The 14,086-nt window shown below is 33.0% G+C and overlaps 1 protein-coding gene across 1 annotated transcript; it reads left to right on the top strand.

The window, feature by feature from the left end:
- Window positions 1-2,068: 2,068 nt before the first annotated feature.
- Window positions 2,069-14,078, top strand: LOTGIDRAFT_227855 (hypothetical protein). Its single transcript, XM_009045472.1, has 26 exons — window positions 2,069-2,196; window positions 2,665-2,765; window positions 3,125-3,330; window positions 3,697-3,826; window positions 4,095-4,179; window positions 4,371-4,530; window positions 4,773-4,927; window positions 5,303-5,477; window positions 5,969-6,068; window positions 6,492-6,604; window positions 6,928-7,053; window positions 7,337-7,468; window positions 7,713-7,847; window positions 8,070-8,186; window positions 8,486-8,612; window positions 8,857-8,983; window positions 9,152-9,285; window positions 9,547-9,581; window positions 9,773-9,889; window positions 10,089-10,237; window positions 10,481-10,565; window positions 10,903-11,090; window positions 11,238-11,326; window positions 11,719-11,768; window positions 12,056-12,220; window positions 12,629-14,078. The coding sequence occupies exons 2-26, from the start codon at window positions 2,687-2,689 to the stop codon at window positions 12,695-12,697; spliced, it is 3,048 nt and encodes a 1,015-aa protein (XP_009043720.1). The 5' UTR covers window positions 2,069-2,196; window positions 2,665-2,686; the 3' UTR covers window positions 12,698-14,078.
- The last annotated feature ends 8 nt before the right edge of the window (window positions 14,079-14,086 follow it).

Raw genomic sequence — 14,086 nt, 5'->3', positions numbered from 1 at the left:
ANCCCCCCCCCCCCCCCCCCCCCCCCCCCCAAAAAAAAAAAAAAACACCAACACTAAACCCTTACATCCTTACAATTCCGAATGAGAATTTTGTATTGATTTTATCAATAGCCATTTTATCTCACTAAAACCGTATTAGTAGATATAAACTGTATATAATCAACCTTCTATAATTTCAGATATCCTACCGATAGCAATACGTTTGGTATTGATACTCAGTTTTTATGGGGCCCTGCTTTACTGATATCTCCTATTCTTTATCAGGTTGGTAAATTTATTCACAACTGTGCTTCAGATATCAGTTAGATTATAGAGCATGTTTGACGATGAAGATATTACATGTAAATGATAAATATAAGCTATATATGGACTCTCTGAAAAGGATGCCTAGTACAAAAAAGACTAAAAGCATGCACCGCCTTGCTATCGACGTACATCACAGCACTATTATAGCTGAGCGAAATTTCACTGAGGTTTGGGAAGTCGTTGGATTTGACATACATATGATGTCTATCAGAATTATCAATATTTCCCTTACAATTAGATATTTACCTCAGAATGATTATATATTTCAAAAGATTTCTTGATAACTCCACTCTTCAAAATAACACCTTATTAAATGCAGCTTTTAATGAGGATTTGAACTTGGCTTCAAGTCAACCAAAATTTTCTTGGACAAATGCTGTCTTCACCCTCCTTAATAACTTTAACAATGACCCCATAAATTTCTCACCTAAACAAATTAAGCTCTCATTACAAAATTCTTTTCATTCTGTAATTTATCATGACTCAATCAACCGCCCCACAATAAATTGAGAACATACGGTTCTGTTAAACCCTTTATTTCTACTCCAACTCACTATCTAAAGCATATCAAAAATCCCAAATACAAAACCGCATTGACCTCATTAAGACTAAGTACACATCAATTAGAAATTGAGAGAGGTCGGTACAGACAAATTCCTGCTGATAAACGCACATGCCAACAATGTGATTTATCCTTGGTTGAAGATGAATACCATTTCCTCCTGATATGTCCTAAATACAATACCCTAAAATACAATTCCTTTGTCATTTTATGTTCTTTTTGATCCGCTAAATTACAGTTTGGCTCTAGCTGTTTCTAAATTTTTTTATTACGCACTAGAATCCAGAAATAAATAGGTTTTCTGTATTATAATATTATATGTAAACGAATTACAACAGAATTATTGATATATTTATTGGTGTTTTATTCCTTTATGTTAACTTAGCATGTGAGAGTCTTTTTAGACTTAAAATAAGATAGTATTAATTTGCTTGATATAGTCCGTCAGGCTGTTGCATAAATTTATATATATTTTGTTTATAAAACTTGTCTCCACATATGGTGTGTATTTGTTGATGCATTATTTTGTTATGATGTTGCTTTTTTCAAACTTGTTTGTGTATACACTATATTTTTTTGTATAACTATTAATTGATATCAGTATGTCATATTTGTATCACTTATTATTATGTATTATCTTGTATCATGGTGTATGCTGCCCAAAAAGGGCGAACAATACTATAAATATCTATCTATCTATCTATGCCCAAATATATACGTTCTGGTCGCGTTTCCACAATCTACTAGCTAGTTGAACACCATAATTTATAGTTTCGTATGCCTATAAATGTAGTCTGGAAGAGGTATTATTGTAATATGTTCTTTGTTATTCAGGATCAGAAATCTGTTTCCTATTATTTACCTGGTGGAAGATGGTATGATTTCTACACTGTAAGTTATAAGACTCGTTCTATTTTAATTTGCTAATTTATTTGATGCAGAGTGTAATGATTGCGTATCTTCATCTGTCCCATGTTAATAATTTGTTATGGGCTGATTCAAACCTACATGAAAATGAGCATCAATGAACCCTCACTTTGAGATAAACATCATTGATATATTTGGCAGTCATAAACATTCAAGGATAGCTTTATGGTATAATTCTGTCGATATTGACATTGATATTGTATTGGTCAAGCACACTTCGAATTTTCTACAACTGCTTCATCTAAATACAAATTGTATTTTCATTTTCATCAGGGTGAAAAAGTAACCAATGGTAATGAATATAAAAATGTTAAAGTAACGGTTAATTCTAAGATACCTTTACACGTGCGTGGTGGTTATATTCTACCACTACAAGAACCCGCTAACAATACAAGATTCAGGTAAGTGGGTGATAAAGTAACAGATGCGTCATTTTTTGACCAATCATTATTCAGTCTCAGAAACGGGCATTTTTTAGCCAAGCCTATCAGTAATAGTATTCAAGAGCTTTCAAATCAATGTGTTTCCAGCATTATCTGCGTCCTTTTTGAGACACTGCCATATTTCAAAAACATCTAGAGAAACAGGTATAGAAATTCAAAGTTTGAAATATTTTTGAAGGAATTATGAGATTTTCGTACATTTCTAGTACTTCTGAAGAGTATTTACATATATTCAACCTTCCCCTCCAAAATGGGACACTTGTCCCTTTAAGGATCACGTTAGGCATTACATACCATTTCTATAGGCACTTTGTTTTAAACATTCAGTTTTGAATTGGAATGATAGGAAATAGACTAATACTCAAGACGTGTCGTCATCTATATATCGTTATTCACCTTGGGGCCCATTTCTATTCTTATTTTCAGTCGAGAAAAGCCATTTAAATTGATGGTGGCTATGGAAAACATCCCAGGTCGCGGTTTGTATGCTTCTGGTCAATTATTCTGGGATGATGGCGATTCTATAGGTATGTGTATGGGCGTCATTTATCGTGTATGGATGGAAGCCATATATGTAACTGATTTTATCATTATTAAAGGTGGACGTTGCGATGCGGTGTGTGATGTGGGATTATCCATGAATTACAAAAGTGAAGACACTTATTCCTGAGACACGGGTCTGAAGACGATGAGGGGACGATTCGCCTTTTTTATTTTGTACTGCATCGATAATCCTGGACACTACACAGGACACCGTCCACCTTCTGTTCGCTCTTAAGATATTTTAGCGACATTTGTGTTCCAGCTTATTATTAATATTTGATTTAACTTGGTATTTTATATTTAGCACAAGCTTCTGTAACAGTTGGTCCCTGACTCTTTTTAGATACTTATGAAAATGGAATGTATCTGTCCATGTATTTTGAGTGTTTTAAGAATCGTCTGGATATTAGAGTACAGTATGACAATATAACTAATGGAAATAAACTGATGGTTGACAGTATTGAAATACTGGGTGTAGAAAACTGGATGAATTATGTTCATGTTAATGGTAAAGAACATAACAGATTTACTAACCACCAAGCTTACAAGGTAGAGTTTCTATGACGTAATAAATGATAGTCAATTTTTTCTTGAATTTTAGTTGCAAATCAGGATGATCACTTATCCTTTGAAATTTTCATCTTACGTTTTGGATTTCCATGATGTAAAAGTTCTTTTATTTTTAGTATCTGTAGTAAACCTTGATAATTTGTGATAATATTCCAGTAACATGGTCATTAATCCACATCTGATAATCCACAGCTTATTTCTTTTTGAAAAGTAGAACTATAACTATAGAACCACAGTATTTTCTCATCGCGTCGGTTCTTCCTACTTCTTAATTGGACACGTTCAGTTTTGATCCCTTCGATTGACAAGGGACAACACTAAGACTTATTTTGTATGATGTTTTAGAAACTGTTGATAGAACACATTGGACTGGATTTGGCACAAAATTCGGTTATTGAATGGAGTCGGAAGAGAGAAGGAACACAAGAAGAATATGATAGAATAGATTGTCTACCTGATGCTAATAAATATACAGGTATTTGTAATATACTACTTGTATCGTTCATGATTCGGAACGATCACAGAAGGAAAAGAAAAAAAGAACACTCCCTAAAACTAATCCGGAGAGTATTTCGATTAAAAGTGACACATTGGATCCCAAATACATTTAGCAATTTTCACGTCTTTCATGATATGATTCCATTTCAAAACCTTCGACATAATATTTCCACAGACGCAATCTCTATCCCTGTGGCTTTTGCTACTGGCTGGTTTCAACGTCAAGCTTATCATCTGTATTGTAGATGAACGGACAGAATGCACAAGAAGAAATTGTATATGGAGACCGGTGAATGATGTTGATGGTATACCGGTCTGTTTTATTGATAAGTAAGATTTGCGGTCTTCGATAAAAAAAAAGTAACAAATAGCATGACAATTTTATAGCTTTCTATTGTTATAATAGATATAAATGTTCTTAATCAATACACGGAACACACAGTTCATTATTTGACAAAGAGTAAAAATCCCATTTGTAGATCATAGATATAATGAAATGAATTATATCTATATTTCTATAGCTCACAATATGGTTATAATAACGTAAACTTGACGTCAACCGTCGGTACAGAAACATTATATCATTTACAGTGGAGAAACCAATCTCAGATGTTCACTGGTGATATATTCAATGTAACTCTAGCAGTTGATTATATCAATAATAATCTTATCAGATTAAAGGTGAGAATAGTCTTCCAAAAACAGACGATTGCTTTTTTATATCATTAATATTATGAGATCAGATGAATGAAAATAATTTACAATTGGTCACATCATACTCGGTTATGGTATCTTTCATGTTCACATCTCTTTGAAACTCCTTAAATAAACTCACCAAAACACATCAAATTTTAAACTTTTATTTATGGTTATACTATTCTGTGATGTTTTATGTTTTGAATAATGCTTTATGTGTATTTCAGTTATTTGATCCAAGTTCATCAAGATATGAAGTACCCGTTAGTTTAAATTTTGAACGAGCAACAGTTAACAATCCCAAGTATAAATTCATCTACGAAATAGACTATTTAAATAGGGTCTCATTTAAAATTAATAGACGTTCAACTAATACAACTATGTAAGTATGTGTTTGATATTTTTATCGATCCGTTTGTTTTATTTGGCTGGAAATCATCTTTCCGTTCAATATTCTAAATGCTCAATACTTTGTAAATATGATCAATCTCGGGAAGTGATGGTCTTACTGAATTCAAATACAATTCTATCATTTTGGCAATTTGATTCTGCTCCCATTTCTATCAATTTCGATTTTCATGTCATGTTTTATATCTAATATGGTTGTCTTGAATTTTATATGAGCTGAGTTAATGGATAAAAATATTGTAATGATTTAGGGTCGTTCATGTAAAAGTACAATATTAATTCCGTAAAGAACGTGTCCTTTAAATATAGTTAGACTCATATGTTGCTGAAGATGTCTTTGTGGTTACAGATTTGATACATCAATTGGTGGATTAACATTCGCTGACCAGTTCTTGCAGTTAGTGACCAGAGTACCTTCTAAGGATCTTTATGGTTTTGGTGAAAATCGACATTTCAGTCTACGTCATGATTTCAACTATACAAGATGGCCGATGTTTTCAAGGGATCAAGCACCCGGATGGGGAGTAAGTTTGTATTGTCGTAATATTTCCTTGCATGGCTATCATAGGGTACATTCTGACATGCTGTCACCCATGTCCGTCAGTCCGTCCGTCCACAATTGCTCGTAAACGCTCGTAAGGTACACTCTAGAGAAGGTTCAATTCTCGGCAGATTTTGACGAAACTTGGTAATATTATTCAGTATTGCCTCAAAAAGTTAAAAAGTAGTGTATTCCTGAAGGTTGAATATTTCATACTGGTAATTGTTACTGTACTATCAAATATTTTTTTATTTAAAATCAAAGCTGCCAGTGGGCGTATATTACCTTGCCTGGCAAGCTATCTTCAATTTAAAATGTTATACATGTATACGTTATCGAATTTAAATTTATATCGTTTGATTGAAGACTTTTAGATCGCTTTATAGTCGGGTGAATAATAACCTCCGTTTATACCAATCCATTCCCATATCTTGTAAATTACATATTAACATTTTTATATGGCTTATTTTATAGGATTATGGTAATCTATACGGTGTTCATCCATTTCATTCCTGTATTGAGGACGACCAGGGTAATACACATGGTATACTCTTACTCAATAGTAATGCAATGGGTAAGTTATGTCCTGATATTTATGTGCTGAGGAGTAAACCAGTATTAGAATAGTGGATACAGTAATCTATGACTGTCATAGAGTTGGGAAACTGACATGGAAATTTTTTTGAAATCCGATCATGTGAGCTTTAAAGTACCACAGTTCAGCCTGGTCCGTCACCTGCACTTTCAAGTATTCTCCTGACCGCTTGATTTATATAAAGTGTACTTATTGAGTGCAGTTTAAATGACATCAAGAACGGTTATTGGTTAATATAACTACTGAAAGAGATCACTGAACCCGACTTCTTTTGAACTAGTTATTATGAAAACAGTCTTACTTGTTGCGATCTCTACTGGTGCTCCCAAGAGATAAAGCTGCCTCTCGTCAGGCATTTCCAATAACAGTACCAAATGATCAAAACTGTATGTTATTTTTCAGAGATTGGTTTCCAGCCCTCTCCAGCTATAACCTACAGAACTATCGGTGGGGTGTTAGATTTTTATATATTCCTTGGCCCAGAACCAGAGTCAGTCATTCAGCAGTATACAAATGTAGGTTTGGGTTTTGCCTCATCTCATACTAAAAATCTTTTATAGTTAGTCACTGTTTTAATCTTTGTAGGCCTACACATGGTCTTTTCTAATGCAACTCATTAATCGTTAACAAAGTGTTCAGACCAGAAAGCAGTAGAAAATGTATTAGAAATAGAAGCTTTGGGATTTTGAACTGGCTATTGCTGATTGCGATATCTTGCTTGTAGGAGTAAGAAATAAGTCTACTTGGGAAATCCATAAGAAAATTTCGAAGTGTAAACGGCTCAAAAACATGATATCGAATGCTAATATTCCCTCGATTTACTTTTTTCTTTCTGTAGATGATTGGTCGACCATATCTACCTCCATATTGGTCTTTAGGGTTTCAGTTATGTCGCTATGGTTACAATAGTTTACAAACTATGAAAGAAGCAGTAGATAGAACTATTGCTGCAGATATTCCTTTTGTAAGTGTATTGGAAATCCTAAATTCATTATGGTTTCAAAAGCATAAACTATTTTTATATTTGTCATCGTTACCCCTGATATAACCCTTGTATTCACATTATGGCCTTCAGATTAATGCAATGCAGTATTTCTCAATATCCTGTAATAAATTATGGTTAAATATTGTCTAATTACAGTCAACGATGACCAAATACAACCTACAAGTATTTTAATTTTAAACTTTGAAAATTAATTGCACATCACAAGCAAATTATTTTTTAATATTACTTATTGATGTTTCAGGATGTACAATATGCTGATATAGATCATATGGATGAAAGAATGGATTTTACTATTGATGAGACTAATTTTGACGATCTGTCTAAGTTTGTAAGAGATCTTCAAGATCGAGGGATGCGATTTATCATTATATTGGTATGTTTGCCATACAATGTTTCACCAATTAATTTGTCATTGATGAATAATATATCTCACAGCAATATAATTATAGGAAATTCGAAGTTTTTTTTAACGTAAAATTTTCAAGAGCTTTAAGAAGATGGTGAAGACATAGGACTATCTTAAAACTTTTAATTTGGCAATGCTTCATTTAGTAATGTTCATTTCGTAATATATACATATATCCCATTTATCAGATAAACCATTTCTATGTGTCTAGGATCCTGCGATTATCAGTAATGTGACAAACTACAGACCATATGAGCTAGGCCTAGAGAAGAATATATATATCAAATGGCCAACTGGTATGAATCCAGACTATGATGAATATCAAAATGATAATGTTCTCGGATATGTAAGTTCTGACAATTCAATATGATTTGTTATCTGAAAAGAAATATTATATTATTAAGTCATGATATAGGTGATTACGAAGAAATTCCTTCAAGTGAAATTGATTGAGCAATGAACAGTGGTAGGAATAAGACCAAATAATGCTTGGTATTCACAACTCAATAAAGCGCTGTTTAAGATAGTTGCTCACTAGATATTCAAGATTTCTTTATAACTGTTTCAGGTATGGCCCAAAGGGAAAACAGTTTTCCCAGATTTCTTGAACCCAAATTCTAGTTCTTACTGGAGTGAATTGATTGTTGATCACTTTAACGAAATACCTTACGATGGGCTGTGGATTGTGAGTTTATCATCTTATCATCATCATCGTTATTGATATCAAACTCTACAACAAAATCATCATCATCATCATCAACAACTACGACAATATCATCATCAACATCAACATCATAAACAAATAAGTCCATATACATCATCACGTTAGAATGGGGAGAGGAATCCTTCTCAAAGAAACACTTCTAGTTTCCAGAAGTTTTATAATAAGCAATAGTTATAGGAAATGATACGAATATATAGTTCTAAGAAATAGTTTTTTTTTAAAAAAAAGTATGGTTGGAACTCTATAAATACGTTTTTTAGGATATGAATGAACCAGCTAATTTTGGAACCAATGAAGAAAGGCCTTTTAACTGGCCAGAGAAAGATAAACCCTACTGGAGTTTAAAATGTCCTACCAACAAATGGGATGATCCTCCATATAAACCAAGTAATTATAAATTTTAATTTTTCCCCATCTTCTTAACTGTTTATTGGCAGTCTGTAAATGGTCAGTGGAAAGAGGTTTGACTTACATGTTATAACGGTTGTAAAATGTGAAGGACTCTTTTGTCTGCCTGTCCTTATTCGGAATACTACTCATGGATCAATTTTCGATACAACATCCATAAAAACAACAATTGGATAATGCTTGGCTCTCAAGTGTATTATTTGGTTTGTATTTTTACCACCAGTATCTGTTTATGGTCCTCGGTTATCGGAGAAGACTGTTTGTATGGTCTCACTACAGAATAATGGTGTTTATAGACATTATGATGTTCATAGTTTATATGGTTGGAGTCAAACAGAACCAACATTAAGGTATGTTAATCACAAGATCTGGACATAAGCCCCCGTAGTTGCATTTACATCACCAATGTAAAGCTATGCGTCATGTTACCCAAAGTTCAGCCGAGGCAGAGAGTGGATTATAAGACTTATGTTAATTGAAACTTCCATTATTGTTTCCAATAATATTTATTCGTTCAGAGCACTACAAACAGCCTCTGGTAAACGTGGAATGGTTATCTCAAGATCTACATATCCTGGCAGTGGTCAGTATGCTGGTCATTGGTTGGGTGATAATGACAGTAGCTGGAAACATCTGTATGATTCTATTATAGGTATGTAATATATAATAAATGACCAAACTCGGTATCTTTCATAGTATGCAAAAAATGTTCATCATTACGAGTGATATTGTGCACAATTTGTTACCAGATGAAGACAATCAGAATTTAATATCTAAATGATAGTCAGTAACATGTTGTGTATCAAAACTATACAAAGAGTGTTCACCGTATATTGTATCTTGTTACACACAAATCAGCATTGCATTTTTAATTCCATTTTATTGGTGATAACCAAATGTGTTTCTATTACAGGAATAATTGAATTCAATTTGTTTGGCATACCTTATGTAAGTAATTCTTATTCACCATAACATAAGGTCATGGGTTTTCTAGACATCACCCACTTGTCTGACCAAAACACGTCTATACTCAAAGGTTTTTAGCATAAACATTCCATTTTCAAGGGAATTAGACAAAAGAACTATATCTGAAACCAGATTTACATATCTATCTCTTTCCTCTTTTTCATATTGCGTAGATTGGGGCTGATATTTGTGGATTTTTTGGTGATTCAAGTCCTGAGTTATGTGAGAGATGGATGCAACTAGGAGCTTTCTACACTTACAACAGAAACCACAACGGACTGAACAATAAGGTAACATATTTAGAATTGAATGAACATTGTGTTATATTCATGTTAGAAATTTGTAATATCTTAAGTACAAGTTCCTTTTGGGAACACCACGATAAATTGCTCATCAGCAAAACATATGTATATCTAAACAAAGTAGTTCAAAACTTGCATTCTAAATCTGGTAGTTAAAGGAACTTACTAAAGTGTAATACTGTTTCAGCCACAAGATCCTGCTGCGTTTGGTGCCGAGGTAGCATCATCATCACGTAAAGCATTGAGGATAAGATATTCCCTCTTACCTTATCTTTATACTCTTTTCTTCAACGTTAACCAGCGTGGTGGTACTGTTATCAGAGGATTATTTCATGAGTGAGTATCTCGCTATCTCTTATCTCGGTCCGTTCCACTTTATTTTAGGATAAGAATTTGTGAAATTTTTAAATTATTGATCGTATTAATTTGTGTCCCTCATATTTCTATAAAAGATTAGGAAGCTTTCAGATTGCGATACATGCCTCAACAGCTTGTGACGATCTCAGCAGTTACCTTAAAAAAATCGGTGTGTGATTAGTCATATGAATGGTTAGTTCTCATGTAATATTTATATTTTAGGTTTCCAACAGATGAAGTTGCAAGAAAAATAGAAACTCAATTTTTATGGGGTTCATCATTTATGGTTGCACCGGTCTACTTACCCGTAGGTGTTAATTTTTGTCCTAAACTTGCCATATGTTCTAAAGCATCAGCATATTCACAGATGGGAATACCAATAAGTAACACAAAACAAAGTTACCAGCTCATTTACCAGTACACAGGCCAGTGTAGGAGGGGGGCTGGGGGGGGGGGCGAATATAATTCCAGGGGGCACCGCAATGCGTCCCCTCCTGTCCCCCACTTTTTAGTTACGGTCCTGTCAGTACATACATGTGACCATACTCTGGGGATTGCATAATTAAAGTACACAGCAATTTTGACAATTAAATCTATAAACTTTACATTGTGATCTCTATAAGATGATCAATCTTTTGTTGTAGGGAGTGTCAAGGCGAGAAGTATATTTCCCGGGTAGGTCAACTATTTGGTATGACTATTATACGGGAAGTACAATTAAATCTAGAGGAGGTTATGAAACAGTTCCAGCACCAAGAGATACCATTCCATTATTTATTCGAGGTGGTTCTATATTGCCAACTCAACGTCCTGCTAATACTACAATGTCTAGGTAAGCAAACTGAATATCATCAAAGACACAATACCTTCAGTTACAATTCTATAAGCACATCCTTTGTGTGTTTTGTAAATACAATTCATCATTAGGATTATATTGTATGTTTCGTCCAAGATAAGCATTAATAATCTCATATTTCAGTCGACTGAATCCATTCAAGTTAATAGTGGCGCCTGGTGACAATGGTATGGCCAGTGGAACACTTTTCTGGGATGATGGTGAGGGAATAGGTAAGAACTACTTACAAATAAATTTCTTCATCAATGCAGGTCTTGTGTATTTTTGATTAACGTTTATTGTATTATTTTTTTTTTAGAGAATTCTAAATTTATGGAATTTGGATTAGGTATTTACTCCAGCCATGGGCGAAATTCTTCTCCACCAACTTTTATTTGATCTATACCAAATGAATGGTGCAATCTGTTAATTTTAACGGTTCACTATTGGTGTCGGGAACAGAAGACACGTGTAATGTATGGGTTTTAACTGAGAACTATTTTCAATTTAACTTGTACTGATTGTTTCTTCGATGTTCAAGCCTAATCTTGTCAGGGTAATTTCATTCTGATGTTTGAAGATACAGATTAAAAATAATTTTAAACGTCTTGGGTTTCTTTTCCAGGAAATGTTGAAAATGGCCAGTATTTTACTGCAGAATTCACGTCAACGACGGTAAGACAAAATGACTTTTTACTTGAATACAAATTTGTGTGCCTCAGTCAATGCTTTGAAACATACATGGACTCCAACCACTTCAGATCTATTGCTTTTTAGAACATACAATCAAGTTTCTCCAGACCCCTTTCCAGTTGATTAGCAAAGGTTTTTTTTTTATCAGTTATCAGTGTATTATAGGGGTATCAAGTGGATTTCAAATATGTTCAATATAGGTGTATCCCTACTTTATGGTTTTAATTCTCATGCTTTATGTTTTAAATCTTTCTGTTTTTCCATTACAGACCACAGTAACAATGGCAGTGACTAAACAACATAACGTAGTCAACGTTTTAGAAATACATAGTATTATAGTATTTAATATTCCATCTAAGCCTTTAGCAACAGAACTCGCCATTTCTGGAGCCAATTCCAGTAACACTAACATACAGTATAACAGCTTTCATAAGGTATGTCATCTCTGTCAAAATAAGGATTTCTTAGTTATTTATGCTGAGTAATTCCACAATTTTTTTTAAAATCAATATCAATAACCCAAATACAACAAATGATTAAAACACAGAGCTCATATTCATGTGGGCGTATAAAAATGTTCCGAACTCAAACTTAAGAAAAAAAATCTCTTAATATGGTAAACAGGTGATTCATTCATATTGTTATTGTAGTGAAGTCAACCATGTAAGACAAGAAACTTATTCTTGACCTTTTTTTAAGATTCTGAAGTATATTATCCTAACAGCAAGAAATCAGTAACTGTTGCTTTTTGGCAGACAATGAGACATCAGTATAAGTTTATACAAAAACGAAGGGAGATGTATGGAACAAAAATGGATCTGAATATTTATGATATTTTTCAGGTGCTAAAACTGTCAGGATTCAAGATTCCACTATCCAACAACTTCACATTATCCTGGATTTTACCATAAAAAAAATATCAATATTTACTTCATGTTTATATAGCTTTAAATAATGTTACTGTGAAATCAATATCATTTGGGAATTGATTTTCGTGAATTTTGAAGATATCCAATCAACCAACACATAGAGAGTCTTCTTACAAATTTAATCATTCATAGTTTACAATTCTCAAAATCAGCAGTAGCCTTAGCCTAAATGCTACTGAGTAAATGGGGGATTAAAAAGGCTGGTTCTAGCAGAGGGTATCAAAACAAAATTTTGGAATTAATATTAAATTGCACAAATTTTTATGAACTATGAAAAACCAGGAAAATTTACTTAGGATAAATAGAAATCCACAAATATATGTACCAGGGAAAATGCTCTAGAGAAATATTCTACGCAATTTCATTCCTACAAAATTAAATGATTTTACAGTAGCCATTTCATATTATCTTTCTTTATAAAATTCTTGGATATTTGTCCACAAAGTGTCTTTTATAGTTTTGTTGCTAGTTTAAGATTCACTAACCTAGGTACATCAAATTTGGAATATGGCCAAAATCTTAGTTCTAGGTCTGTATCAACATTCTCTCATTATTAATGTCGTGGAACTGCATTCACTTCATTATAGTACATGTAGGCAAACCATAAGTCAGCCATTCAGGCTTTGCATGAGTTATCATTTTTTATTTTATTAATGTTTTTATTATTTCAACAAATTACAAAAAAATTCTCATAATCTTAGATGTGAATATTTCAAATTTCTATATGCAATATGTTACACAGAACTAATACAAATTAAAGATTTATTCTCCTTGTTTATTTCAACGACCTAATCTAATCCAGGAGTCGATTACCACAATCCCAAAGAATCAAAACAATTAGTTCAGTAGGTTATAAAGCATGTCATATATGATATAATTTGTTTTTCATCATTATTATTGGAGTTTTAAATTACAGTTTTTTAAATATAATATTTTATATTACATGTACTTTTATTCTATATTTTATTAATAGAATAAAATAAGTTTAAAATGTTTATCAATGTTTAATGTAAAATGTTTAGTTAGATTCGAAAGTGTCCAAAACCATTTATTTCATATGCTATAAGACTGAAAACTGCATCAAAGTTCATACTTCCATCACTCCTTTCTAATCCTGGCTACAAATGAATCATAAGAGCATAACCTTTCTTTTTAGTCACATTTAAATCCTCATACTAATGATTGTGATAATTCTTTGCTTGCACACAATCATTTACAGAGGAAATAACTCAAAATTCCTCCCTTACATAGAGGCAATTGTTCCTAATATCCAAATCCTCCCCTTTTACACAGGGGAAATAACTATCAAGCCTTTCACTCCAATCCTTCCCTAACACAGGGGCATTAATTCCAAACCTTTCAACCAATTAC

This window comes from Lottia gigantea (genome assembly GCF_000327385.1).
Source record: "Lottia gigantea unplaced genomic scaffold LOTGIsca_1, whole genome shotgun sequence".
Lineage (NCBI taxonomy): Eukaryota > Metazoa > Mollusca > Gastropoda > Lottiidae > Lottia > Lottia gigantea.
The sequence above is the reverse complement of the archived record's forward strand: the minus strand, read 5'-3'. Positions and strand labels throughout refer to the sequence as shown.

What these genes read in the sequence shown, in the direction of transcription:
- LOTGIDRAFT_227855 (XM_009045472.1), top strand. Translation starts at nt 2,687, where the DNA reads ATGGTGGCTATGGAAAACATCCCAGGTCGCGGTTTGTATGCTTCTGGT. An exon ending in ACTCAATAGTAATGCAATGG is followed by an intron (nt 6,069 to 6,491) that starts GTAAGTTATGTC and finishes GTTATTTTTCAG; the next exon opens with AGATTGGTTTCCAGCCCTCT. An exon ending in TCATTCAGCAGTATACAAAT is followed by an intron (nt 6,605 to 6,927) that starts GTAGGTTTGGGT and finishes TTCTTTCTGTAG; the next exon opens with ATGATTGGTCGACCATATCT.